This window comes from Buteo buteo, chromosome Z, assembly GCF_964188355.1.
Source record: "Buteo buteo chromosome Z, bButBut1.hap1.1, whole genome shotgun sequence".
Classification (NCBI taxonomy): Eukaryota; Metazoa; Chordata; class Aves; order Accipitriformes; family Accipitridae; genus Buteo; species Buteo buteo.
Genome location: NC_134204.1, coordinates 11,795,944 through 11,822,713, shown reverse-complemented (window position 1 = coordinate 11,822,713; position 26,770 = coordinate 11,795,944). Strand labels below are relative to the sequence as shown.

Sequence of the window (26,770 nt, the reverse complement as noted above, 5' to 3'; positions counted from 1 at the left end):
TCCCTGGGCTGCTGCTGCTTGCGGCAGCACCTGCGCACATGGCCCAGAGCGTGGTCTACGCCGACTTGAAGTTCGCCACAGCCCCGCCGGTCACGGCCCCCACCTGCCCCGCAGCCCCCGATGAGGACGACAGCCCCTATGAGAACGTGCCGCTGGGGACGGGGACTGCAGCGCCCAGCCCAGGTGAGAGCCCGGCCACGGGCACCGCTGCGGGGATGCCCCGACACGGCGCGGGCAGCGAGCGGTGGCAGCGGGACCACGGGGTGATGCCCGCGGGCGCACATCTCTTGCAGGGCGCTGGCGCCGGCGTTGGCGCATCCCTGCACGGCTGCTGGCAGCCAGCCTGCCGCTGCTGCTGCTGCTGCTGGTGGCCACTGTGGCCCTGGGGGCTTGCTGTGAGTCGGGGAGAGGGCCGCGGGGTGGGAGGCACGATGGGGAGGGGGGCACCGGGAGCAGGTTTGGAGCTGGGTGGGGGCTGGGCTGCCGGGGGGTCGTGAGGGCCAGGGCGTGCCTGGGGCTGGTGGTCCAGGGCAGCGCTGCTTCTTGCTGGGCACCCTGAGCCGCCCTCCATCTGCCCGCACTGCCTTCCCCCTGCTTCTCGCTGCCTGCCCGTTGCCTCCCACCGCTTTCGCTTTCGCCCGCCTTTGCTCTCCCTCCTCTTGCTCTCCTGTTGCTGCCCCCTTCCCCTCGCCTCGCCCTCCCCTCGCCCTCTTCCCCTGCCTCCCACCGCCTCCTGTTACCTCCCTCTTCCCGTCCCGCTGCCTCCTGTTGCCTTTCCATTGGCTCCTTCCATTTTCCTTCCTTCCTCGTGCGTCCCCCTGCCTTCCCCCCGCCTGCCCTTTCCCGCCCGTCGCCTTTGCGTCGCCTCCCCTCGACACCCTCGTGGCCGTCTCGTCCTCCCCGCGGCCTGGCCATGCCCGCCCTGCCCCCTGAGCAGGATCGGACCCGGGTCCCCCCGCTCGGGCCGTCCCGTCCCCGCGCCCCAGCTCACCCCCGTGTCCCCAGACTGGCAGGTCACCCGCAGCCTGCAGGACGCCTCCCGTGAGCACGCGGCCGAGCAGGGCCGCCTCTCGCAGGAGGTGAGCGCGCGGGAGCGGAGCCTGGAGCAGACGCGGCTGGAGCTGGCGTGGGCCAGAGCGGAGCTGCGGCGAGCCTGGCGGGAGGGCAACGGCAGCCAGCTGGAGCTGGGGAGCCTGAGCGCCGAGCTGGGGCGCGCCAGGCAGGAGCTGGCTGCGCTGGAGCAGGAGGTGCAGGAGGTGCGGGGGGAGCTCAGGGCCAGCGAGAGCTCCGTCAGCAGCCTGCGCGCCTGCGTGAATACGGGTAGGGCCGCGGAGGGCCGGGGGAACGGGCGGTGATGCCGCGGGGGAGATGTCGGGGCTGATCCCGGCCGGGCTGGGCCCCCCGAGCGCCCGCGGGAGGGCGAGCGCCTGAGCCGTGCCCCTGCCCCCAGATTGCTGCCCCTCGGGCTGGGTGCTCTACAGGAGCAGGTGCCTCTTCATCTCGGTGGAGAAGAAGACCTGGTGGGAGAGCTACCGCGACTGCACGATGAAATCCGCTCGGCTGCTGGTCCAGGGCGACTGGCTGTCGTGGACGGTGCCGGTACAGAGCAGGGGGCTGCGGCAGCCCGGGAGGGTGGGCGCGATGGTGGGGCTGGGCAGAGCCCCGTGGGGCCAGCGGCAGCGGCACCTGCGGAGGTGCTGGGGTGGCACTGCGAGCCCTGGGTGCCCACCCCGGCGGGCTGCGAGGAGGAGCACGGCCGGCCCCGGGGCTCCCGGGTACCAGGTGGGCGCTGGGCATGGGGCGGGCAGTCAACAGCTTCTGTCCCCCCAGCATTTTGTGCAGGTGCACGGTGCCACGTACTGGATCGGAGAGAGATAATAAAATCTTCATGATAAACCTGATGGCCTTATGAGAAGCTGTTTAAAGAGTAAGTTGTTCCATCCTGTCCACCTGCACCTCTCCCACCTTCAATAGCCATAGGTAGAGGTGATGGGCATTGCTCAGGCATCTGTCCCAACCACGGGACCGATGCTCAGGCATGGGCAGAGCACTGGCCTTCCTGCCCAGGCTAAGGGGCCCTGGGGCTGCAGCTGTGTGGGAGACCCCATGAGGCTGGCAGCAGGCTGTGAGCATGGTGGTGGCACCTCTCACGTGCTCCTTGTCTTCTAGGAACAGCTAGTTCCCACTCTGTGCAAGACCATCTTATGGAGAGGTAAGCAACTCCTACTGCTTTGACAACTTTCCATGGATCTGTGAGAAGCCCCCAAATCTGAGCAGCCCATCAGAGACCCTCTTTCCTCTCCTGGCCAACGGGTGAACTCTGAGACTCCCTTTCCATCACAGGACTGAGGGGCAGGAGCTGGGAGTCCACAGCAAAGGCACCCTTTCCCTCCTGCACAGCCAAATCCCTGCGCATCATTGCCTCAACCGCATTGCAGAGCTCTGGGGATACAGGTTGGGAAAGAAGGTGTCTGCATTTTAAAACAAGATTTATGGAAAAGAGACCCTATTTCTGTGTTCCACACTCATGCCCAAACTTACATGCCCAGCCCCTGCTCTTCAGCCCCAGGTCCTGTGACCCAGGTTGAGGATGCCAGTACCAACTCTTGCTCACCTATGCTGCCTTCTGCTGAGGCTGGTTTGGGAGGTCCCCCTTGCACCTTGTGAAGCTGGGTATAATGGTGTCATTGGTGTCCCCAAACTGTCCCCCTCGGGGAGTCCTTTTGTTTTACTAGCTGCCCCTTGCCTTTGTCACTGTCTGTCGCTGGCTCCTATCCTGCCCTTTCTCCTCTCTCCATCACCTGCCCTTGGCCACAGCCTGTCCCAGAGCTGAGCTTTGTTATCCCAGTCGGATAAGAGCCTTGATCCCAGGAAGAAGATGGAGCATGTCCTCCTGGGTGTGTGATGGTCTAGACCCAGGGATAATGTGCTGGTAGGTGGGGAAAACCAGGCAAGATTTACCAAGGTCAAGTGATGCCTGTCCGGCCTGCCTGCTGCTGTGGGAATACTGGGCAGGGGACAAGGGGAGAGCAATGGGGGCCATTTATCATGAACCTTTGAGGTCTGGGACATGGTTTCCCCTGGTCTCCTTGCTGGCAGAGTCGGGAGATGTGGCCAGGAGAAGGAAAGAAGGTGGTGGGTGGAAACCTGAATGGCAGGAGGGCTGCAAGGGGGTGTCAGTGATGCCCTCATCCAGCTGGCGATATCCCTGCTGGGTCAATCCTGGGGCTGATGCTCAGCCTTCACCAGTGTCCCGGGTGAGGGATGGGGATGGCCTCAGCCAGCTGGGGGACAACACCAAACTGGACAGTGGTGGGTATACTGGAGGGCAGGACTGGTGTTCAGAGGGGCCTGGAGAAACTGGGTGATGGGAGCCTGCTGATGCTGGAGGGGGGAAAGGGCAAGTCCTGCAGCTGGGAAAGAAGGAGAAACCCCACATGGCAAGATGGGCAAGCAAGCAGCCATGCTGAACCTCTCACGTGCTCCTTGTCTTCTAGGAACAGCTAGTTCCCACTCTGTGCAAGACCATCTTATGGACCATGCTGAACAAGCCCGAGGGACGCACAAACCAGTGGCTGGACAGGAGTCGGCAGTGTGTCCTTGTGGTGGCAGAGCCCAATGACACTGTGGGCAGTGGTGGCTGGAGCTCAGGGTTCCAGGGGCAGGGAGCCTGCTCCTCTGCGGGCACCAGGGAGACCACGTCTGGGCTCCCCAGGACGAGCCAGACACAGCAAATCCTTGTTTCGCATGATAGCTGAGATTGCAGGGGACCTTCTGCAATCCTGTCCCAGCCTCCCAGCCTCCCTGTGCCATGGGCTGGCTCCACCAGCCTCGTTCCACACCTTCTCTCCCAGGAGCTGCCCACATCCAGCTTGGCAAAGTGGTCCTTGCCTCATCCCCCTCTCTGCAGAAACACCGAGTGAGACGGGGAGGGTCAGCGTTGCCCCGGGACTCCCTCACCCAGCCCAGCCAGGTCAGGGCTCCCTCATCGCCTCCCTGTCAGCTCAGGTCCCACCATGATCTTACGGATCTTTCCCCCATGGTGGCAGGGGTCTCCCCTTTCCCCCATGTTCCCAAGCCTCCCCAGTGCTCCCCTCCTCTGTCCCACTGTCTCAAGGCTTCTTGCTGCACGCCCATTTCTTCCCATGGCCTCAGGGCTCCCTTATTCACCCCCCATGGTTTCAGGGCTCCCCAGCACTCCCCCATCTCCCCCATGGTCTCGGGGGTCTCCAGCAGTTTCTTATGCTGATGGCACCCCTGCCTGCAGCCTCCCCAGGCAAGGCTCAGCCCAAAGCCTTGGGCAGGTGACGGAGGGAGGAGAAAGGGCAGGATGAGAGAGCTGTCGATGCTGATGGAAGGGACAGGCATTAGAGGACAGGACTTCCAAAAGAGGACCAGTAGAAGACAGGACTTTCCAAAAAGGACCAGTCAAGGACACCAATGGTGCCATCATCCCCCATCTCCGAAAAGATGCAAATGGCACAGCCTGCACCAGTGCACTGCCGGCAGCCTTGGGAGAGCACAGCACGTGGGAGCTGGGCTCCGCACCGGAGTCCCAGGTCACTGTGAGCTGTGCTGGCCGGGCCACACAGGGACATGCAGAGGGCCAGTGCAAGGTGGTGTAAGTGTATGTGTGAGTGTGAGAGAGAGCAATAAGGTCTGTTTTCCATAAGTCTTGCTTTAAAATACAGACACTCTTTCCCAGCGCTTTGCAACACGGTTGAGGCAATGCGTACACAGGGGAGAGGGTCTCGGGGTGCACCCCCAGTTTCTGTTCCCGAGTGCTGCAATGGAGTGGGGTGACAGCACAGTCACTCATCGACCAGGAGAGGAAGGAGGGTCTTGGATGCGCTGCTCAGTTCGGGGGGCTGCTCGCAGATCCACTGGTACTTTTTCACACATTTTGAACTCTCTATTTTCCCATTATATGATATCCCGCAGTCTCCAGGACTATTGTACCTAGGGGAGAGGGCATATCTCAGTGGGGCAGTGATAGCACCCTTACTGTGGACACCTCTTCCCACAGGTCCCAGTCCTGCTGGGGCAGGCAGGGGGCCTGGCACTGGGAAAAGTCTGAGGAAGGGCCACATTCCTCCCCCCAGCCTCCTGCTCTGCCACTTGGAGGTCTGGCTGTGCACCCTGCAGCTGGGGTCTGCCTGGGGCCCCCTCCCCACCTTGGGGCACTTCTCTTCGGACCATCACCCCCTTTGCCAGGGAAGTCTCACAGGGGTGAAACAGCACCTCCCTGGCATGATTAAAGGGCAGATGCTAGTGCCATGGACTGCTGCACTTACAAGTAATACTGCTTGCTGTCCAGCCATACAACAGAACTCTTCATGTCAGGATGAACTTTTGCTCCGATCCAGTACGTGGCACCGTGCACCTGCACAAAATGCTGGGGGGACAGAAGCTGTTGACTGCCCGCCCCATGCCCAGCGCCCACCTGGTACCCGGGAGCCCCGGGGCCGGCCGTGCTCCTCCTCGCAGCCCGCCGGGGTGGGCACCCAGGGCTCGCAGTGCCACCCCAGCACCTCCGCAGGTGCCGCTGCCGCTGGCCCCACGGGGCTCTGCCCAGCCCCACCATCGCGCCCACCCTCCCGGGCTGCCGCAGCCCCCTGCTCTGTACCGGCACCGTCCACGACAGCCAGTCGCCCTGGACCAGCAGCCGAGCGGATTTCATCGTGCAGTCGCGGTAGCTCTCCCACCAGGTCTTCTTCTCCACCGAGATGAAGAGGCACCTGCTCCTGTAGAGCACCCAGCCCGAGGGGCAGCAATCTGGGGGCAGGGGCACGGCTCAGGCGCTCGCCCTCCCGCGGGCGCTCGCTCGGGGGGCCCAGCCCGGCCGGGATCAGCCCCGACATCTCCCCCGCGGCATCACCGCCCGTTCCCCCGGCCCTCCGCGGCCCTACCCGTATTCACGCAGGCGCGCAGGCTGCTGACGGAGCTCTCGCTGGCCCTGAGCTCCCCCCGCACCTCCTGCACCTCCCGCTCCAGCGCAGCCAGCTCCTGCCTGGCGCGCCCCAGCTCGGCGCTCAGGCTCCCCAGCTCCAGCTGGCTGCCGTTGCCCTCCCGCCAGGCTCGCTGCAGCTCCGCTCTGGCCCACGCCAGCTCCAGCCGCGTCTGCTCCAGGCTCCGGTCCCGCGCGCTCACCTCCTGCGAGAGGCGGCCCTGCTCGGCCGCGTGCTCACGGGAGGCGTCCTGCAGGCTGCGGGTGACCTGCCAGTCTGGGGACACGGGGGTGAGCTGGGGCGCGGGGACGGGACGGCCCGAGCGGGGGGACCCGGGTCCGATCCTGCTCAGGGGGCAGGGCGGGCATGGCCAGGCCGCGGGGAGGACGAGACGGCCACGAGGGTGTCGAGGGGAGGCGACGCAAAGGCGACGGGTGGGAAAGGGCAGGCGGGGGGAAGGCAGGGGGACGCACGAGGAAGGAAGGAAAATGGAAGGAGCCAATGGAAAGGCAACAGGAGGCAGCGGGACGGGAAGAGGGAGGTAACGGGAGGCGGTGGGAGGCAGGGGAAGAGGGCGAGGGGAGGGCGAGGCGAGGGGAAGGGGGCAGCAACAGGAGAGCAAGAGGAGGGAGAGCAAAGGCGGGCGAAAGCGAAAGCGGTGGGAGGCAACGGGCAGGCAGCGAGAAGCAGGGGGAAGGCAGTGCGGGCAGATGGAGGGCGGCTCAGGGTGCCCAGCAAGAAGCAGCGCTGCCCTGGACCACCAGCCCCAGGCACACCCTGGCCCTCACGACCCCCCGGCAGCCCAGCCCCCACCCAGCTCCAAACCTGCTCCCGGTGCCCCCCTCCCCATCGTGCCTCCCACCCCGCGGCCCTCTCCCCGACTCACAGCAAGCCCCCAGGGCCACAGTGGCCACCAGCAGCAGCAGCAGCAGCAGCAGCAGCAGCGGCAGGCTGGCTGCCAGCAGCCGTGCAGGGATGCGCCAACGCCGGCGCCAGCGCCCTGCAAGAGATGTGCGCCCGCGGGCATCACCCCGTGGTCCCGCTGCCACCGCTCGCTGCCCGCGCCGTGTCGGGGCATCCCCGCAGCGGTGCCCGTGGCCGGGCTCTCACCTGGGCTGGGCGCTGCAGTCCCCGTCCCCAGCGGCACGTTCTCATAGGGGCTGTCGTCCTCATCGGGGGCTGCGGGGCAGGTGGGGGCCGTGACCGGCGGGGCTGTGGCGAACTTCAAGTCGGCGTAGACCACGCTCTGGGCCATGCCCTGGGCTGCTCCGATGGCCCTGATGGTTCCTGCTCTGCTGCAGTTGCCCCCTCTCTCAGACCTGCAAAGAAGTGTGGCTGGTTTCTGCAGAAGCAGAAGTTTACTGTGCTGTATAGCAGACAGGAGCAGGACAGCCCAGCTACGGGGACCAGTGCCCTGCCATTGGCTCTGGTGCTTCCGTCCTGTCCCCTTCCACGCCCTGAAACTGCTCAGGGTCCCCTGGGATGGCAGTGGGGTGGTACAGCTCCAGGCTGGGGCACTGGGCAGAGCTGCAGGACTCAACCTACTGAGAATCAACCCAGATCCCTGGGGCAGGGCACATGGGGCTGGAGGTTCCCCCTGTCTGTGCTCTCTCTGGCGTTTGAGCATCACTACGGTGCAGAAATGTTTGCCCTGATGCCTAAAACAGGTTTCCATGTTGCAGCATGAGCTCTTGCTCTTCTCCCCTTCTCCTGGCCACATCTCCCCACTCTGCCACCAAGGATACCACACAGGGGACCACGTCCCACACCTTGAAGGGTCATGATAAATGGCCCCCATTGCTCTCCCCTCATCCCCAGGCCAGTGTTCCCACAGCAGCAGGCAGGCAGGTTGTGCAGGCACCACTTGCTCTTGGTAAATTCTGCTGGGCTCCCGCCGGACACTGCCATGTCCTCCCTGGGCCTGGACCACTGTCTGCCCAAGAGGATGTGCTCCATCTTCTTCCTGGGGATTGGGTGGAAGCTGCTCAACCTTTAGTTTTCCATAACTCCTTCCTGTCCTCCTTGAGGGTGGCCATGATTTTTGCCTTTCTCCAGTGATGAAGGACTTCTCCTGCCCTTGCAGAGATGATGGAGAGTGGCCTTGCAATGCTGTGCTCCACCAGCACCCCTGCACACCTGCAGTCCTGTTCCAGCAACTGGCGGTGTCCAGATGTACCCAGCTGGTCCCCAACTCAGTGCCCCTTCTGAAACCTGCTTTTCTCCAAATACAGTTCAGTAGAAACCTCTGAGATGCTGAGGGGCTGGATGTTGGGACCGAGGAAGAGATGTTGTGAGTAGTGGGGTTGTGGTCTGGGGAAGGGAAGGCAAAGCGGGTGTCATTGCTCTATGCAACTCTCAGAGGCGGGGGGGGGGTGTTGGAGAGATGCCGAGCCAGAGTCTTCTAGGAGGGGACCAGGGAGAGGATGAGCAGCAGTGGCACAAGCTACATCATGGGGAAATTCCCATTCCCAGAGGCCGGGAGGGGAAATCCACATCCGCGAAGACCTCCAGCCTTCCACAGGGCTGTCCCCAGGGCAATTTGCTCCTGTGTCCAGGCTGGCCCTGCTTTCGCCCAGCTCTCTCTTGGCCCAGGGATTTGGTTCCATCTTTGCTCTGCCTGCCCTGACCTCAGGCTGCCATGTGCCTGGGGGGACCGTGAGCACTTTTGGGGCGTGGGAGGGGATGGGCCAGTGGCGCTGGAACCAATGAGAGGGTGCTGGTCCCCCCAGCCGTGCCTCGCTGGTCCCATCTGCTGCAGCTCAGAGCAAACTTCTGCTTCTGCAGACACTGGCTGCACTTCTCCTTTGCACCCCGAGAGACGACACAATCACCAGGGAGGAGGACCGTCCCACAAAAGCATCCCGAGGGCAGGCTGGGAGCCAGCAGGGCTCGGGGCTTGCCCAGCGCTTGCCCACATGGCCCAGAGCGTGGTTTATGCTGACCTGAGGTTTGCCAAGGTGATGGGGGGCCGGAGCATGGCCAGCCAGGCACTGGAGGCAGGTGAGAGCCCATGGGACCCCCCCCCCCCAAATGCCCCCGCCATGCCCAGCCCCGTGGACTCAACTGCTCTCCCCTGCCTTCCTCCAACAGCCCTTGGCATGGATGAAGCAGAGAGCCCCTACGAGAACATGCAGTCGGCACCAGCGGGGCAGGACGGGGATGGGGCCCAGCCCAGCCCAGGTGAGTGCCCAGCTGGAGCCCAGGGATCCGGGGAGGTCCTGGCGTGGGCAGTGGGTGGTGTTTTGGGGTGCTCCCGCTTCCATCCTTGAAAAGAGGAAGCGCCCACGCCGTGCCACCTGTGCCATCATGCTACCACTCCTCTGCCGGCAGGCAGGAGGTCTGGGGGCTGCCAGGGGTTTCCCAGCTCAACAGCTGACGCCTGTGGTCATTTGTGTCTTGCAGGGCGCTGGCCCTGGCGGTTGTGCATCCCTGTGGGGCTACTGGTAACATGCCTGCTGCTGCTGGTGGCCACTGTGGCCCTGGGGGCTTGCTGTGAGTCTGGGGGGTGGGCACTTCTGGGGCTGGGGCTGGCTGGGCAGCATGGGGAGAGGGAGGCAGCTGGGCTGGGCTGGGTGCCATGGGTGAACGGCGGGGGTGAACAGAGGCATGCCTACACACACTGCTCATGGCTGTGTCCCTCTGCCCTGTCTGCCACAAGCTGGCCCATATCCCTTGGACATCATGGGTACCTCCCTTGCCTCCCATCACTCACATTCCCCACCTCGTTCGCCATTTCTGCTCCTTTCCCTTCCCTTCCAGGCACTGCCCAGCCTTCTACTGCTGTACTCTCCCTGCCCCTGCCCTGCTCTGTCTGCTCCTACACCCTGTCCTGCCTTGCCCTGCTCTTCCCTTGCCAGGTCCTGCCCAGCCCCTGAACGTACACTTCCCTGCCATGTCTTTCCCATCCAGCATGGACACCTCCCTGCCTTGCCCTGCCCATCGTCCCCCCCTGAGCAGGATCAGTCCCACATCCCCATGCCCTGGCTGTCCCGTCCCCGCGCCCCAGCTCACCCCCGTGTCCCCAGACTGGCAGGTCACCCGCAGCCTGCAGGACGCCTCCCGTGAGCACGCGGCCGAGCAGGGCCGCCTCTCGCAGGAGGTGAGCGCGCGGGAGCGGAGCCTGGAGCAGACGCGGCTGGAGCTGGCGTGGGCCAGAGCGGAGCTGCAGCGAGCCTGGCGGGAGGGCAACGGCAGCCAGCTGGAGCTGGGGAGCCTGAACGCCGAGCTGGGGCGCGCCAGGGCGATCCTGGGGAAGATGGAGAGGGAGATGCAGGAGGTGCAGAGGGAGCTCAACAGCAGCGAGAGCACCGTGGCCATCCTGCGCTCCTGCACGGCTATAGGTAGGGCGACGGTGGAGCAGGGATGGGGTGCCCCGGAGGACTGGCACCTCTCAGCAGGTGCGGTGCCAAGGCACGAGCCCCTGCTTTTTTGGCCACATGGTAGGGACAGGGTGGTCCAAAGGCTGAAGCTATGCTTGGAGCAGAGGCTGAGCCTGTGACCTCTGCTGGGAATATGTGGGGCTGTTCCTGGTCCCCCCCCGCCAGGGCATCTGTAGCTGAGCAAGTACCTGAGTTGTGCCCCTGCCCCCAGATTGCTGCCCTTCTGGCTGGCTGCTATACAGGGGCAAGTGCCTCTTCATCTCGTCAGAGAAGAAGACATGGGAGGACAGCAGAGATGAGTGTGACAAGAAATATTCTCAGCTCCTGGTCACCAAATCCTGGACTCGCTGGACTGTGCCGGTAGGGTGCTGGGGGAGCTGAGGGCAGGAGCTGGGGCATCCAGCTCTGGGCTCCCCAGGTGGGCCAGCACCGCTTTGGGTCCGGGGGCCCCCGGCCTGCCGAAACATTGGAGGGTGCAAGGCTGATTTCTGGAGCGCATGGCTGCTGGTGGAAATAGGGCAGAGACGCTCTGGCACCCCTGGATGCTGCCCAAGCTGGAGCAGGGCACCAGTGCTGCTCAGCTGTCCTGCCCCAGGGAGCTCCAACCCCAGGAGCTCCTTGGGGAGATAACCACCCCCTGCAAACACTGCAGCACATAGGTACCATGGAAAAGCCACTAAAAGGCCCTTTTTTGCCTTCCCCAGGCTTTCCTGAAGAATGCAGACATCCCATACTGGATCGGGCTGCAGAAGGGCAGTTTTCCCTGGTATGACTATGGCTGGCTGGAGGAAGAGGACCCGGAGGGTGATGGGGTGTCGGATGCCTGGTTCTGGGTGGACGGCTCCCTTTATGAAAGGTACCTGGCAGCACAGCCTCTTGACAAAACCCCCTCTCTTCCAGCAAAGCTTTAGGGAGCATTTTAAATCCCGCTGGTGCCTGGCCCCAGGCACAAGCATCAGGCAACAAAGAGCATCAAAGCAGCTGAGGCCAAGGGGAGGTGGGTGCAGTGGTGTGATGAGGTGCTTAGAGGCTGTGCAATGGAAAGCCAAGACTTAGGGGGGCACGTGCAAGGAGGAGGCAGCGAGAGGGGACAAAAGAAACCGCAAGTTTTATTTGGGGTCTAGACAAAGCGTTCGAGCACCTCCTCTGTCTCCCACGTGCGTGGCGAAATCAAGCCTTCCCGCCTGCAGAGGGTCCCGAGCTCCTCCCCACCACGTGCACCCCCTGCCCAGCTCACCACCGCTTCCTCTTGCAGTGTCTGAGAGCAGTGGGGAGGAACAGACCCGTCTGGCTGGGTGCTGGGTACCCAGCCCTTACCCTCTGCCTGACGCTCCTCCATCCTCAGCCCCACCATGGGGGGCTGCACCCCACCGCGGCCCCGTGGCCCGGGGCAGCTCCTCTGGCCATCCACACGACCTCGGGGAGGACCAGGCTCTCCCCACCACTGGGTGCTGCAGGGATGAAGTATCCCCCAGCAGCGAGGCTGAGATTCAAGCAGGGGGGAGGCTAAGGGGAGTCACAAGCAATGCAAGCCTTTTGCAGAGGGGTTTCTCAGCCTGCCCAAGGAACGGCAGAGATGTGTCAGCTGAGGCTTCAGCCTGTGAAATCAGTAGGAGAGGACTGGGGGATCCCCGCTTTAACTGCAGCATCAACCCCTCCCATGCGACTGTACAAGAGGCAGCCGTCAGCAGCCGCAGCTGCCTCGGCAGCGGGTAGCAGATAGGGCAGTGGCAGCCCCCTAATGTGTCATTTCCCCATCCAGGCCATGGCAGTCAAAGTCAAACGGATCCTGTGCCATAATAAGCCGCGGGAACATCAAACCCGCTCAGTGCGCCGGTCCCGATGACCTGCACCTCTGGATCTGTGAGAAGGCGGCAGGGCCGAGCTCCCCTTTCGTGGGGTGATGGCCGCTGGCCCCAGCACCGCTGCGGTGAGTGTGCCTCTGCCGAGCCCTGGGGTGCGCGGGGCCCGTGGGGTGTGTATGGAGGAAAGCGGGGAGCCTGGGGCTCTGCGTGGGGCATGTTGACCCCCTCCCTTGGAAAGGGATAGGGATGCAGGCACCTTCCTGTGCTGGGTGGAGCCTGCCTCCATCCCTTCGCTGCCATGGGAGCCCCTGGTCTGTGGTAGCTCAAAAGACCCCTGCAAGCTGTGGTGCAGCAAAGGGGCAATATGGGGGAAAACCCTTTGCAAGCTGCCTTTCCAGCCCTGCTGTGTGCAATGGAGGCTGGGCAAGCACCTCACCCTCTGCCTTCCCTTGCAGTGCCTGCACCCTGCACCGCCTCCGCTTCAGCCTTGCTGCCCCCCCGCCTGCGATGTCCCTTCCATGTGAGCAACCCCCTTCCCTCTCACAGACCCCTGCCCATGGGCTTCCCAGGTCCTTCCCAGCAATGCCGTGATGCTCCAGCATCATGGAGGCTGGGGGAGGTGGCAGCAGTGGCCATTTCCCCCCCAGCTGATGTGCTTCAACAGAGCAGTACGGGCCCCACAGCTCAGCCCCACACCTGCATGGTGTATGCTGGGTTTTCCTGAGCACAGGGGCTGGTGTACGATGGGGAGCCCAGACCCAGCCACAGAGCAGAGCAAGTCCTGATGCTTAGCGCTGCAGCCATGGAATATCCCCAGCACAGAGTGAGCTGTGGTGCTGGCAGGGAAGGACGTGGGAGTAGGGGACGGCACAGCCCCACACCCGGCCAGGTCCCCTCCCCACAGCAAGAACTTTCTGCCTGGGCCCATCCCAGGAGCAGCTTGGCCACAGCTTGCAGGCATCCCAGCAAGCAATAGCCTTGGCAAAGCCTTGGCACCCAAGGAAGGAAGCTGCGCCTGAACCGGCTGGTGCCTGTGCTGGCGGTTGAAGTTTTTTTGCTAATTAGAAAGTAGAGCAATGACCTTTAGGATTGTACGATGAGATGGTGCCTTTCAAAAGCAAAAGCAACTGGCACTTGCAGCGGACTGACGCTTTGCGAGACAAGTCATCAGGACTTTAAATAGTTACTACATCAGGACTTTAAATAGTTACTACACATGTGCACAGGCACAGATTAAGCAAAATAGCCCTGATGTAACATTGCAGCCAGGCAAGAGCAGAGGAAGTCATGTTCAATCAGGCAAAGACACTCTCAGTTTATTACGGTGTCGTGTGTGCCATATATAGTTAATTGCTGTGTGAATTAGCTTGCTTGAAGAGCAAGAGAGTGTTAAAGGCAGGCTTTTTGGAGGTGGCACATGTCACTCTTTGTCCGCTGGCTGAACCCACTTTGTCGCAATAAAGAGACATGGCTTGTCTGCTCTTTGCTTTCTTGTGTACCACCACAAACACGGACTCAAAGGCACAAACCCAAAGAAGCTAAATAATAAATGGGAATTTGACTGAAACCATTTCAACTGAGATGGCCACTTTGGGGGCATGGAGATCTTGGGCTGAGCTAGGCTGGCTTGTGGTCCCTGAGGGGCTTCCCAGAAGCCCCAAGGAAGCCTGTGCAACCTTGCGGGGCCAGGCTCCCCTCTGGGTCTGACGTGCGTCTAAGAGACAGAGGCGGCAGCCTGAGTTGCTGGGACATTCAGTTTTTATTGAACACTTTAAATAAGCTGGGTATATATTACTAGCAATTATTATTATTAATAATAAAAAACACAAGAGTTCTGCATTCACCAGTGCATTGTGCAGGAGGGAGGAAAGCCGGCTCCCACCCTTGCCAGGGGCTGGGCAGCCCATCTGTGCTGCCCATTGGCCCCTTCCCCTGGTGCCAGGATGGCACCCACTCCTTCGGCCAGCACCCCACTGCCAACCCCATGTGTCGGGGGGACGTGACTCAGCACCCAGCCCCCAGCATTGGGTGGGCAGCGGCAACCCCAGCACTGGCAATCCTCCCCCTGCACTGCTGCATGGGCATCACCCCTACCCTGGCCCCCTACATGCCTCTCCCCGTGTCCGGGGCCAGCTGCGCTCCCCACGCTTGTGGGGACACATGGGGATACCCACCAGCCCCACAGGGTCCCTCAACACACACATACACACGCTGACCCCTCTGCCCCTCGCCTGGCCCCGCTCACCCCCCAGCCTGGGGGTTCTCCCAGGGGAGCAGGCTCTTTGCACGCCCCTCTGTGAGAGCCCACAGAGGGGTGAGCCCTCGGGGAAGTGGGGTCCTGCATCCAGGGTTTGAGCCCCGGGGGCTCCGCGGGGGACCAGCCCTGCCGCCCGGGCCAGCGCTGGAGCTCACTTGGGGCAGGGGTGTTATTGCACTTCAGTCCCCGGCAGGGACCCAGCCCGCCCCCAGGGCTCCCCGCAGACCCCCGAGGCCAATCCTGGCGGGACGCGTGCCCGAGCGCCTGGGCAGCGCCGTGGCGGCCACGGCACGGGGCTCCACGGCCACCGGCGGCCACCAAGCACGGAGAGAGCAAGGACAGACCGTGGGGACGCGCCAGGCTGCGACGCCTGCCCCGCACTGTGGCTGCGGAAGGGTCCGAGGGTCGGCCCGATGCGGCCCCTCTCCCCGGGGGTCCCCGCCACTAGGACTGCGCCTCCGGCAGCTTCAGGCTGGGCTCCGCCAGCACCGGCCCCGGGGCTTTCTGGTGGCGGCCCCGGTCGTGGCAGAGGAGGCTCTTGGCTTCGCAGTTGAGGTTCTGGTAGCGGGGCGGGCTGGGTGCCGGCCGGTGGCAGACGGAGGCGAAGCTGAAGGGACCCAGGCAGCAGCCGGGGCACGGCAGCACCTCGTCCTGCTCCAGCGCGGTGCCGGAGCTGTGCCCGGGCAGCATGGCCGCACGCTCCGTCTGCTCCAGCGCCGCCGTGCTGGGGATGCTGAGCTCGGAGAAGCCGTGCTCCAGCCCGCTCCCCCAAGCCAGGGGTTTGCTGACCACCACGTGGTTGTTGTTGAAAAAGAGCCCGCTGGGGGCCTGCGGCTCCGGCTGCCAGGTTTGGGCGCCCGAGGATGCTGTGCGGATGAAGTTGCTGTTGGGGGGTGGCGGAGGGGGCTGCGGCGGCTCGGGGCTCTCGGGGCCGCGGTCCGTCTGCTCCTCCGCCCTGGGGCAGAGGGGGGGGGCTCGTCCCCAGGCTGGGGGAGGAAGGAGGGCAGGGGGCTGGGGGTTGCCGTCAGGACGGGGGGACCCCACGCCCAGCGCCAGGCCCCCCCGGTGGGGCAGCTCGGGGGAGGCGGGCAGCGAGTGGCACCTGCGGGGGGTGGCAGTGGGGGCCGAGAAGTCACACTGCACCTCCACGGCGGGATCGGGCGTCACGGGGGTACTGAGCTGGAGCGGGGCGGGAGGCGGCAGGTCGAAGGTAAGCGAGATGACCGACTTGCTCGGTGTGTCGAAGAGCTTGATCTTCCCTCCCTTCAGGTCCTCGCGCTGGGAGAAGGGATTGACGCGGGGGGACGTCTCCTTGGTCCTGGCCTCGCCACAAGGCTCCGGCGGCTGCAGCAGCGTGGGCGATTTGGGGGAGAACATGTCGGACTGGCTGCGAGACAGGCGCTGGTCTGGCTGTAGGTGCTGCGTCCCCAGCTCGCGCAGGGGCGACTGCTCGGCGCGGCCGGCCGCCCTCCCGGCTACCCCTGGGCACGGGCACAGAAGCGGGTCACCAGCTGCCGGCGTGGGGTGCCACGGGGTGCCAGGCACCCAACAACCCAGGGGAGCACCCCGAGGCGGGGGGAACAGCGACTGGCTCCATCCTGCAGACCCCATGCAACCCCTGTCTCCTTCCACTACAGCTGCCGGGGTAGGATGGGACAACCCACATCCCCGCTCCTGGCACCCCACCGTGGTCTGTCCCCAGGGTGCCCACGTACCGTTGAGCGTGCCCGCCGTCCCAGGCGTAGGCAGGCTCTCCCCGCTGCAGGAGAGGGCGGCCCCGGTGCCCTCGGCGCCTGGCTGGTGCTGCAGGATGCCCTCCAGGCACTGTGTGATTTCCAGGAATGAGGGGCGGGAGGTGGGCTCCATCTGCGGGCAGGAGGGGTTTCCCATCAGGTCTGCGGCCCCCTCAAGCACCCCAAGCTGCCCAGCTATGGCAGCTCCCTGCTTCTCCCCCTGTGCAGGCAAGGCTGCCTGTCCTGCCCAGCTGCCCAGGCAGGGAAGGACAGTGGAGATGGAGGCTCACACTGCAGCAGTGGAAAGCGAGCTGGAGGAAGGCCGCCGGGCAGTCGATTCCCACCATGGTGCAGAAAGTGGCGACATCCAGACCAAAATTCTGTGCCGAGAGAAAGAAGAGTGGGTCCCCTGGCGCACCACACAGACGGGGCTACCTGGGATGGCCTGGTCCCTCCTCCCAACAATGACTGCGTGACACCCAGGGCTGTGGACTTGGCAGCGCCCTGGCCGGGGCACAGCAAGAAGGGACCCTGGGGTCACCCCAAGTTGGAGCAAGGCTGGGGGATGCTGGGACACAGATCCCTCCTGCTCTCTGCCTGAATCCAACTGTCCCCTTCTCCCACCCAGGCTGACTATGGGCTCTGAGGACAGGTTATCGGCAGAGAGCATCCTCATCCGGGCAGCATTTGGGACATAACACCCTTGCCGTGAGATGCGGGGCAGCTCCTGCACACGGGGCTCTGCCCAGCACAGAAGGATGATCCCCTCACTTGGTGAAGCGGCCCCAGCTCCCGTGCTGCTGCCCGCCACCCTCCCTCCCCATCCCCATCCCAGGGAGTCACCTCGGTGCGGGGCAGGTAGTCAGGGTCAGCAGGGATACGAGCGATGGTCTCGCACAGGATGATGCCGTACGCGAACACATCGGCCTGCAGAGAGCAGGGAGTCACGGGGGGCCCTGCAGCCCCGAGGCGATCTGCCCACCATTCTGTGAACCCACAGCCCCCCTTCTCCCTGCAAAGCCACATCGGGGGGCCCTGCGACCTCGCCACCGGAGGGATGCCCAGTTCCTTCCCTCCGTGTTTCCGACCACCCCCAGGGGTGCAAATCCTGCAAACCGCTGGATAAAGCCCCACGCACGGCAGCCACGGAGCCTCACCTTCTCATTGTAGATCTCCCCTCGCAGCACCTCAGGTGCCATCCAGTACGGGGAGCCCACCACAGCCAGAGGCTCCTTCTCGCTGTCCTCACTGGGAGACATGGTGAGACATCAGGGGCTGCCCACAGTCTCCTGTCCCTGTCCGACCTCCCATCTTCCCACTGGGGCAGCCCAAATCACCATCCCCATCTCCCTTCCTGGGCTAGCCCTTCTCTATGCACCACACAAACTCATCTCTCCCCACCCACGCCATCCCCTTCTCCATCCCCTCCTAGACAGCCCCAAACGTGTCCATCTGCCCCATGAGTCCCCACCGCCGGGGACTACCCCCACTGCCCCAAATCCCTGCCTTTCTAGCCACGTCCCAAATGTCCATCCCTCCCCAGCTCCTGCTCCAAGTGGGCTGGAAACCCCCCACTCCAAGGATGGGGATGGACGCTGCCCACGCACCTGTAGGTGGGGATCTTCTCCGCCAAGCCAAAGTCACCCACTACAGCCGTGTAGCCGTTGGCCTCGCAGCGCACCAGGCAGTTCTGGGGGCACAGGAGGACCCCCCGTCACACCGACCGCAGCACCCCTGCCTCACCGGCCACCATTCCCGGGATGCCTTGCTACAGCACAGCCTCCTGCTCCCCAGCTGGCCACGCTTAGGGCAGCAACAAGGGTATGGGACGAGGACAATGGGATGCCTTGGAGCATTCCGTACCTTGGAGGTGAGGTCACGGTGGAAGATGCCCTTGGAGTGCAGGTAGCGCAGGCCACAGGCAATGTCGAGCGCCAGCTTGACACGTACGGACCAGGAGAGGGGCACAGCGCTGTCCAGCAGCTGCTCCAGGTTCCCACCGTTGATGTACTGATGGGAAGAGCCAGGCCGCCGCATCACTGCTCCCCAGTTCCCTCCCATAATGCTGGACGCCCACCTCTCACCCCAACACATCCCTCAACAACCCCATGACACAGCCCCCCAGTAGACCTTGCCCTGCATGTGTGCCACGGGCTGGAAAACGTCCCCAAGGCCATCACCGTCCCTTCCCCAGGCCTGCAGGAACCCCAAGACTCACGGCCGTTGCCCCGCTCTCACCTCCGTCAGCGCATGCAGCTGTCCCTGGTGCACGCACACCCCCATCAACCTGCGAGATAGAGGGGACCTGAGGGTAGCTGCGGAGGGGACCTGCCCCAGGAGCTCATCCAGTGCCAGCGGTAGCTCCAATCCCCCAGGCTAGGGAAATGGGGGGCGCAACAGGGACGACAGCGGGGGAGCAGGTCCTACCTGAGGATGTTGGGGTGCGAGAGACGGTTCATCAGTTGCACCTCCCGCAGCATGTTGGCTCGGTTGCTGATCAGCTTGTTCATCTTCAGCACCATGATCTGCCCCGACTGGCGGTGCCGCACCTGGAGGGGGGTACAAGGGAGGATGAACCCCACGTGTCTCCGCAGTTACCCCAGACACCAGCCTGCACCCGGCACCCACCCCAGCCCTAGAGGTAGGAGCTGAGCACCCCACGCACCCAAGGCACAGGGCACTCCAGGGACCTCTAGGGTTATGGGGGGAGCTCTCCTGGCACAGCAGCACCCCAAGGACTGCCAGTGCCGATGACGCACATCCCTATCCTCCCCAGTGCACCCCGCTTGTTGCCCTGACCCCTCCACGCTACACTGCCCAGCCCTCCCAGAGAGGCCACAGCAGCTCCTGCAAGCTGTGACCCCAATCCTGCTGCAAGGACAGGCAGGTGCAGCATTGGGACACACCAGGGAGAGCTTTTTTCAGGTCAGGACCACCCAGCCAGATACTACCAGCATGGGGTGGAGGACAGAGGGGGCACATTGCCCCTTGAACCAGCCCCAGGGGGGGCCAACACCACCCTGGTGCATGACCCCAGCCTGGTGGGGCATGGCACTCGGACGATGCTGTATATTTAGCTGGCCCCAGCCCGTCGCTGTCATGCGAGCTGGGAGCCTGGCCCCTCACCAGGAACAGCAGCTGGGAGTGTGGCCAAGCGTGGACACCCCCGTCCTTGCAGGGCGAGGGACAAGCACGGGATCCCCTGCCCCAGCACCACCCCAGCACTGTGCTGGAGGGGGCCGAACCAGTGCTGAGGGTCCCCTCCTGAACGGACGCTCAGGGTGGGATGGGATCCCCCTGGAGCAGCAGCTGGTAGGGGGGGGGACAACCCGGCAGATCCCAGCTGCCCCCCGGCACACACTGAGCTGTGCATGGAGGCGCAGGCATTCCTCGACGCTGCCGTCAGCTCCCCACTCTTCTCCTTTTTAGTCGATGCTGATTGAGGCTGCTGTGCCAGTGCCAGCCCCTGTCCCCCCTCCCTCCCCCCCCCCCCCCCCGCCTTAGGGATCACCTCCCCAGGCAAAACACGGGGGAGCCTGGCTGGAGGAAGGGTCCCTAGTGCCCCCCATCCTGCTCACAGCTTGGCCCCTGTCCCCATCACAACAGGGGGAGGCTGGTGTGCTGGGACGCTCTGGGGCTCTCTTCCCACCCCACGGCTGGCGTTGTTTTGGGCAGCAGTTGTCCTGGGGTGCACAGTGAGATGGGGACCCACCCAGCACCCAATACCCAGGGGATGGGCAGTAGCTCCCCCCCACCAAAGGGCCTGGGGGGAAATTAGTGCTTTATAAAGATCCCTTTACAGGTATGGGTGCACCAAGGCCAAACCAGCCCCAGGCAGAGCGGAAGCAAGACACAATAGCCTAGCCCAGTCCGACCCCGCCGTGCCACCACCAGCTCGTTGAGTTCGTGGAGAGGCTCTGAATAATTCAGCAGCCGTCTGCCCATGGGCACCTGGCTCCTGTTACACCTGCGTCACCTGCAGCCAGCCAGCCGGCACTCCTGGCCTGCAGGCAGGGTCCATGTGGCAGCAGAGATCAGGATAGACCCTGGACGAGCAAGGAGGGGACCCCCCAGACACCTGTCACCGGGGGTCCCCATCCCGGCCCCCCACCACGCTGCGGGGAGAAAGGAGGATGGATTCCCCCACACCTTCTCGCTGAGCACTGGACAAAGCTCCTGGGCTCAGGGAGAGCCCATCCCAAGGTGACGGCGCAGTCCCCGCTGTGGGGAGCACGGCTCCTCCAGCCCTGTGCACACCCAGGGCTCCCCATCTAATGGCACCCCAGGTCCTCCCCACGCCCACCACCCTGCTCACCCCACCTCATCACTGTCCCCCAGCACCGGGCACTGCTGTCAGCCCCATCCCAGTGTCCTAGGGCTCCCTGCCCACACCTGCACCAGCAGGCAGGGCAAGGGGCACCCCCGTCCCATCCCCACCATCGCTGCCTTTTCTCCACCTCATCCCTGTGTGCGGGGCAGCTGGAGGCAGCACCAAACACAGAAACGGGGCTCCTAGCCTGGCTTTGGTGGCTGTGCCGGTTTTAAGGAGGGGACCTCCCTGGCCAAAGCAGGATGGGCAGGGTCTCCCTTTGCCCCTCCAGCTCCTTGCAGAGCCAGGGACAAGGAAGCCAGAGCCTGGATGAGGCCGGCAGAATCCCCAAGCCCCACCAAGCCCTCGGTGCTGGGTGCTGCCCAGCAAAGCCCAGCGCTCCCGACTCAGCTTGCCCGGCGGCAGCGCTGCCTTCCCTTCCCACGCCGTGCGGGGCTGGCACGACTGGCTTGGTTGGTTTGGCTGGCACCAGCAGCTGTCAGGCGCCAGCACCCGGCTCGAAGATACAGGCAGGCTTGGCCCCGCCAGGATGGCTGCGGGCGGCAAGGCTCCGGCACCACACGCCCACGATGGGAACACTGGGCGGCACGCACAGTGCTGGCACTTGGTGGCCGTGCACCGTGGGGCTGGCCAGGTCCCCGTCAGCAGCAGCATCCCTGCATCAGCGAGCAGCCCCCGGCGGGCACTGGATCAGCCCCACAAAGCTGGGACGTGCGCATGGCTTAATTCCTCGTTAATAAGCCTCCTGCCATTGCAATAGGCTGGGTCAGGTCCAAGTGGAGCCGCACGGCGTCTAACACCTTAATCCTGGAGGAGAGGCAGCCTCGGGGAGAGAAGGTCTGGTGAAAGACCCTTCCCTGGGATTTCTCCCAGGGACCCCAAGAGCCCCCAGCCAGCACAGCCCTGCCCTGGTGGTCTGCTTCAGGACTTCGTCCCCAGGGGCAGGGAGGGCTCTAGGGGCTCCCAGGACAGCCCCAGCCTCACACACATGAAGCAAGACCTCCTTGAGGGTGCCCAGCACCCTGAACTCGCTTGTGAGGCCCCATCCTGCCATCTCCCCTGCATGCTCCACAGCTCAAGGTGAGCCCCTGCCCACGCTGGCAGGGAACGGGTTATGCTCCCTTGGGCTTCCCACGGTCTCCCACATGCACTGGCCAGTTTACCCAGTCTGGCCAGGTGCTAGCATCAGCCCAACGCCCTGGCCGCCCTCCAGAAGCAGGCGTAGCAGAGGAAGGAGCAAGCCACGACCCCAGGTGGGATGCAGCCCCTTACTAAGGGGGTTTCCTTCCCCGCCGCTATCCGAGGAAGGCAGTGGGCAGCAGAGGCTCCCCAGGCAGGCCAGCGTCCTCCCTTGCCTCTCCACGCTTTGGCACAGCGCCCAGGAATCCCAGCGCATTCCCCGGAGCTGAGCTCAGCCGGGCAGCCATGCTGGGGTGTGGGGGGGGGTGGTGCAGGGTGAGGGGGACAAGCCACGCAGGAGCCAGGCAAGCCCTCGCCCCTTGCCAATGTCCCCCAGCACCCCACACGGCCCCTCCGTTGGGTGCTTCATGGGGGTACCGTGGCCAAGCTGGGGTGCCATAGCATGTCAGTCCCCATCCCATCTGTTGCCAGCAAGTGGGGCTGGGGGATGGGATGGGGCTGGCTGCAGCCCCAGCCTGGGCACAAGGGATCTGAGCTCTTTTAACAGCGGAAATTAGAGTCTTATTTAAAGACCATGCTAATCAGAGCGAGCAGACGGCCTGCTCCCTCCCCACAGCCGGCGCTCCTGTCTAGACATGGGGCGAAGCCCCCGCGCCACCTCCCCACTCAGGGGTCTCAGCAGCCAGCCCCTTGCACCCCACGCTGGGGACAGGCTCGCACACAGCCCCACTCAGCGCATGTCCCCTTGCCGCAGCCCAGCCCAGCACAGGCAAGGCACCATCACGCAGGGACATCGTCCTGCACCCCTTGCCCCGGTGAGTCCGGCGGGGAAAGACGGGAGGGCAGGTAAGGCAGCTAGCAACGCCATCGGTAATCTCACAGCTGTCTGCAACGGCTGCGCCTGAGCTCACGGGAATCCCCGTAGTGCAACAGGTCTTTTACTGGGTGGGACTGGAAAACCTGCTCATCGCACGGAAAAGGCGGAGTTGGTCAAGCCAGACTTCCTCCAGGGAAATGAAAGGAACAGGGCATGCAGAACCCACTCCCGGTGAACGCTTGAGCATCAGCAGCCCTCACCTCCCGTGCTCCCAGGAGCGGCACCACAGGCACACCAGGAGCTGGGGCAGCGCCGGAGTCACACCGCCGTGGCGGGGCATTGCCAGACCTCACCAGCAAGCCCAGAGCATGCCTTGTGACAGCGCAGGAGAGGTGCCGGCAGGTCCCCGGCTGCTCAGCACAACGCGTTTCCAGTTCCCCGGGGTTCCCGAGTGGCGACAGCGGGGCCAGGCTGCTCCCGGCCTTGCCGTGGCTGGCTGACCTCGGCAAATTCGCTTCCGCCTCCGCCTGCCTCAGTTTTCCCATCTGTGTCATGCCGCTCCACCCTCCTTTGTAAAACAAGGCATGGTCCGCTGATGAAGGGTAGCAGATAAGAGGGAGGGAGTTGTGCGATTATTCGCGCCCGGTAAATTGGGAGTAAACGTAAACCCTCAAAGGTTGGTGGGGAAGTGAGTGGAGATGGGCGGGGGGCAGCAGCACTGAAGCCCTCTCCTGAGCCCTGTCCGTGCTGGGAGCTGCTAATCCCCCTCCCAGCACTGTGGAAATGGGGTGCGGGGCCAAGCACACCGAAGGGCTGCGCCTGGGGAAGCAGCGTCTCCAAGAGGATTTGCAACAGCAGGGCACAAGGTGCAGAGCTGGATGAGTGAAGACCTCTGGATACAGCCCCCAGGAGAGCGAAGCCAGGATGCTGCCAGCAGCCCCCGTGTCTGCTGCAGACTGCACATGAGAAAGCAAGAGAGGGATCTGGGGAAGAGATGCAACAGTGGTTTAAGGGCTGGAGAAAATGTCTGGCACAAACACACCTGGCTCAATCTGTTCAGTCTATTGGAGGCAGAGAGGTGGCTTGCTGCAATGTCCGTGTACCCGAGAAAACAGGTGGGCCTGGCACCTCTGAAATCGCACAGGGAAAGGCAATGAGAACCAGCTGCTCCGGAGGGAAAGGGCCCAGCTCTGCAGCACAGCAGGGGACCAGCTGGGAACAACCCCCGGGGAAAAGGGCAGCTTTTCATCACTGGTGTCTCCTGTCCACTCCAGACAGCCTTTCTGAGAGAAGTGCTTGGCTCAAGCAGGATAAAGCTCAACCCAGGCACTAGGTTGGGACACCAGGGCTCAGACACGCTGAACGCTTTGGCTTTAATGCTGGTAGGACAGTCAGATGCCCGTGCCGGTAGCCCAGCACCCTGCCTGGCCCTGGCTCAGCTGCACACCAGGGCTGAGCTACCTGCGTAGGGACGGAGATGTCCAGGTTCCCTCCCTGTCCCCCACACCCACCAAGGCTGGAATGAGGCAGGACCCAGCAGCCACACAGAGGAGGGAGCCGTGAGCCAACAGCCTTGAAAAGCAACAGCAGGAACAAGGGTTGTGGGAGGAAAACAGGTCCTGCACTGCCCTGCCAAGCTCCATCCTCGTCGCAAGCTCAGGCAGCCAAACCCCAGCTCACATCCCGGGCCTGCCCCACCATCCTGCTGAGCTCTTGGACTCAACCCACCGCATGAGCACAAAGCCCCATCTGGCCCCCTCCTGCCCCTGCATCCTCTTCAGCATGCACACACGTCGGCTCCTGCCGCCTGATCCCGCTCCCACCCCCCAACCTCCGCCGGTCCCCCAAATCCTACATGCAAGCGGCCTCACAAGAACACGAACAATGGGTGGGACAAGGAGCATTTTGTGGCTCCCGCAGGGCCCAGGAAAACAGAAACAGCGAGGCAAAGACAGACCGTGGCCTGGCCAAGACACGGGAGCATCCATTATTAAAGAGCCATATCCATGCCTGACATTATTAAATGCCTCCCTCTGCTCTGAGGTGCTGCCGTGCGCTCCAAGCCAGAGATCAATAGCAGGAACCTGGCCAGCAGAAAGGCTATGGCTCCACAGGGGCAGGAGCGAGCACGGAGGATACGGACCCCTCTGTACGCCTGCCACGGCCCCTCGCAGGACACCTCTCTTGTGGCTGCAGAGGAGCCAGGTCTTGGGGTCTCCCGGCTGAGCGGGGAATGGTGGCAGGGCTGGAGAGGGACCCCAGGGGATGTGGATGCCCAGTTGTGCTGCACGTGGGAGCACGGTCCCATGCAGGGGACAGACCACAGCACTGCCCGGGACCCCAGTGACTGTGGTGGGAGGTGGTGGGGGTCCCACCCAGCCCAAAGCTGCTCTTTGAGGAGGGTGAAGCCACTAGAAGCATGGCTTAAGGGCAGCCCTTGCCCAACGGCCTGCGGTGCCTTAAGCAACGCTGAGGACGAAAACAACACGTGCACACATGTCCCCTCGGAAGGGGAGAGGCGGCCGTGGCAGCCGGGCAGGGAACAGCCCTTCGGCCCTGGCAGCAGTGTGTGGGGCTGGCAGGGTATCGTCGCCACGCACCTCCGCCGCGCAGTTGGGACCCCGATCTCCCCGCCAGCACCCACGCACCCCTAAACGAGGGTGTGGGCCACACAAAGGCATCCCCACTCTGGCAGTCCCAGAGAGGACAAAGGCAGCTCCGGGGTCCCAGCCGGGGGCCAGCCCCCACGCTGCTCTATAGCATCACGGCCCTCTCCCAGACCCGGTCGCCTTCGTGAGGCTCCCGTGGGGCACCCTGCACACCCACCTGCCCAGCGCAGGCTGGAGCAGGCCCAGCGACGCTGCAAATCACCTCGGACCGGTTGCAAATCCCCTGCCACAGGCACACCCTGCGCCCGGCGGGGTCGGGGCTCCAGGATTTTGACAGGGCTCCCCGGGGGCTGGGCTGCGCGACAACCACCCCCCACCCCCCCCAACCGGTGCCGTGACCCCCCCACGCGGCCCCGCTGCGACCCACGCCGCGGCGCTTCGGAGCGCTCAGCCTTCCCGGGCTGTAAACAGAGCCGGCGCTCCCCTCCCCCTGCGCGGAGGGATGGAGGGACAACACCCCCCGGCGGGGACGGGGCTCCCCGACTTCCCAGGTCCACGGCGCACACCCCCCACCTCGCCCAGCTCTCGGGGCTGGGGGGCCAGACCATCCCCCCCCCCCCCCCGCCTCCCCGCTCCCCTTCCCCCGAGGGCCTGGCCAGGGATGCGTGGGAGCCGCGGTCCCCGGGGGATGCCCCGACCCGGCGGCGTGCCTCGGGGACCGCCATCCCCGCTCCCGCCCCGCACACCTTGAAGACCTCGGAGAAGAAGCCGGCCCCGATCTTCTCGCAGTAGAAGTCGTCGATGCGCGCCAGGGTGGAGACGGCGCTGCGCAGCGCCCGGTACGAGGAGGGCCGCAGCCGCCCGCAGCCCGGCCAGGGCCCCGCCGCCTCTCCTTCGCCCTCCCCGGGCCGCCGCGGCGTCTTCTCCCACTCCATGTCGGTCCCGCCGAGCACCCCCAGCGCCATTCACATCCCCGGCCGGGCAGCCCCCCCACCCCGCGGACGGGGACCCGCCGCTTTCCCCCCACCCCCCCCCTCCCTCCCACCCCCCCACCCCCCCCGGCCCGGCCCCCGGGGCGATGCTAGCAGCGGCGGCGGCGGCGCGTCGCGGGGGGACGCACGGCGCTCATGGCCCGGCGGCAGCTCCCGGACCCCCGCCGCGGCCCGGCGCTGCGCCTCCGCCGCTCCGAGCGCTGGCACCGGCGGGGCGGAGCCGGGGCGGGAACAGCCCTTAACTCCTTGGGACCCGCCGCCGCGCCCCTGCCGGAGCCGCCGCCCCCCCCCCGACACCGGCCCGTCCCCCCGTACGCCCTGATGTCCGCATGCAGCGGCACCGGCCCCTGCAGGGTCCGTGGGGGCCGAGCTGGCATGGGTGTACGCGCCTGCGTGGGCTACGGGGACCCGAGCCGCCGGTGCACGGCTTGGACAGACCCGGTGGAGGCAGTGCTCGGATCCTCCCCTACCCCCGGCCCGGCCTGGATGCTCCTAGTAGCTGCGGGACTCTTTCTCCTCGTAGCAGCCAGCCCCTGGACCAGGGACGTGGGGGTCTGATCTCCCCATATTATATGCAGCCCCACCCCATACAAGGAGCATGGGGCCAATTCCCCCAACGTGCCAGGATGGGCCCCACTGGTACGGGCTCGGATTGCTCCTCACAGCCATCGCCAGGCTGGAAGGATGCTACGGATGTGGGGTTCTGATTCTCCCCGTGCACCCACCCCTGCCTGGACGGGGCCCCGGGGGCTGCGGGGGT

General features: G+C 64.6%; 4 protein-coding genes across 6 annotated transcripts; 2 read left to right on the top strand and 2 right to left on the bottom strand.

Annotated features, from left to right (window-relative positions):
- The first annotated feature begins 38 nt into the window (after window positions 1-38).
- LOC142026646 (uncharacterized) lies at window positions 39-1,878 on the top strand. Its single transcript, XM_075019850.1, has 4 exons — window positions 39-183; window positions 294-395; window positions 1,006-1,320; window positions 1,451-1,878. Exons 1-4 carry the CDS (start codon window positions 39-41, stop codon window positions 1,876-1,878), a joined length of 990 nt encoding a protein of 329 aa, XP_074875951.1.
- A 2,786-nt stretch (window positions 1,879-4,664) lies between these two features.
- LOC142026661 (uncharacterized) lies at window positions 4,665-7,311 on the bottom strand. Its single transcript, XM_075019879.1, has 6 exons — window positions 7,059-7,311; window positions 6,835-6,948; window positions 5,910-6,224; window positions 5,627-5,775; window positions 5,295-5,395; window positions 4,665-4,959 (listed from the first exon to the last, which is right to left on the bottom strand). The coding sequence occupies exons 1-6, from the start codon at window positions 7,201-7,203 to the stop codon at window positions 4,812-4,814; spliced, it is 972 nt and encodes a 323-aa protein (XP_074875980.1). The 5' UTR covers window positions 7,204-7,311; the 3' UTR covers window positions 4,665-4,811.
- LOC142026659 (B-cell differentiation antigen CD72-like) lies at window positions 6,124-13,609 on the top strand. Its single transcript, XM_075019878.1, has 10 exons — window positions 6,124-6,238; window positions 8,032-8,238; window positions 8,733-8,948; window positions 9,039-9,128; window positions 9,351-9,440; window positions 9,974-10,288; window positions 10,539-10,687; window positions 11,032-11,183; window positions 12,090-12,257; window positions 12,588-13,609. The coding sequence occupies exons 2-9, from the start codon at window positions 8,199-8,201 to the stop codon at window positions 12,229-12,231; spliced, it is 1,194 nt and encodes a 397-aa protein (XP_074875979.1). The 5' UTR covers window positions 6,124-6,238; window positions 8,032-8,198; the 3' UTR covers window positions 12,232-12,257; window positions 12,588-13,609.
- A 263-nt stretch (window positions 13,610-13,872) lies between these two features.
- On the bottom strand, window positions 13,873-26,037 carry TESK1 (testis associated actin remodelling kinase 1). Of its 3 annotated transcripts, XM_075019876.1 has the most exons (11): window positions 25,765-26,032; window positions 18,550-18,671; window positions 18,361-18,409; window positions 17,986-18,132; window positions 17,730-17,812; window positions 17,280-17,370; window positions 16,966-17,049; window positions 16,413-16,502; window positions 16,105-16,255; window positions 15,492-15,870; window positions 13,873-15,255 (listed from the first exon to the last, which is right to left on the bottom strand). In XM_075019876.1, the coding sequence occupies exons 1-11, from the start codon at window positions 25,981-25,983 to the stop codon at window positions 14,559-14,561; spliced, it is 2,112 nt and encodes a 703-aa protein (XP_074875977.1). In that variant the 5' UTR covers window positions 25,984-26,032; the 3' UTR covers window positions 13,873-14,558. The 3 variants fall into 3 exon arrangements, with proteins under 3 accessions (XP_074875977.1, XP_074875978.1, XP_074875976.1); XM_075019877.1 differs by having other exon boundaries at window positions 14,687-15,870; XM_075019875.1 differs by having other exon boundaries at window positions 14,687-16,255; window positions 25,765-26,037.
- Window positions 26,038-26,770: the final 733 nt, after the last annotated feature.

Coding starts and splice junctions, on each gene's coding strand:
- LOC142026646 (XM_075019850.1), top strand. CDS start 39: ATGGCCCAGAGCGTGGTCTACGCCGACTTGAAGTTCGCCACAGCCCCG. Junction 184..293: donor GACTGCAGCGCCCAGCCCAG/GTGAGAGCCCGG, acceptor CATCTCTTGCAG/GGCGCTGGCGCCGGCGTTGG. Junction 396..1,005: donor TGTGGCCCTGGGGGCTTGCT/GTGAGTCGGGGA, acceptor CCGTGTCCCCAG/ACTGGCAGGTCACCCGCAGC.
- LOC142026661 (XM_075019879.1), bottom strand. CDS start 7,203: ATGGCCCAGAGCGTGGTCTACGCCGACTTGAAGTTCGCCACAGCCCCG. Junction 5,776..5,909: donor GCGCGCCTGCGTGAATACGG/GTAGGGCCGCGG, acceptor CCCTGCCCCCAG/ATTGCTGCCCCTCGGGCTGG. Junction 5,396..5,626: donor GGCTGTCGTGGACGGTGCCG/GTACAGAGCAGG, acceptor CTGTCCCCCCAG/CATTTTGTGCAGGTGCACGG.
- LOC142026659 (XM_075019878.1), top strand. CDS start 8,199: ATGCTGAGGGGCTGGATGTTGGGACCGAGGAAGAGATGTT. Junction 8,949..9,038: donor CAGCCAGGCACTGGAGGCAG/GTGAGAGCCCAT, acceptor TTCCTCCAACAG/CCCTTGGCATGGATGAAGCA. Junction 11,184..12,089: donor GACGGCTCCCTTTATGAAAG/GTACCTGGCAGC, acceptor TTCCCCATCCAG/GCCATGGCAGTCAAAGTCAA.
- TESK1 (XM_075019875.1), bottom strand. CDS start 25,983: ATGGCGCTGGGGGTGCTCGGCGGGACCGACATGGAGTGGGAGAAGACG. Junction 17,371..17,729: donor GAGAAGATCCCCACCTACAG/GTGCGTGGGCAG, acceptor CATGTCTCCCAG/TGAGGACAGCGAGAAGGAGC. Junction 17,050..17,279: donor GGGAGATCTACAATGAGAAG/GTGAGGCTCCGT, acceptor TGCTCTCTGCAG/GCCGATGTGTTCGCGTACGG.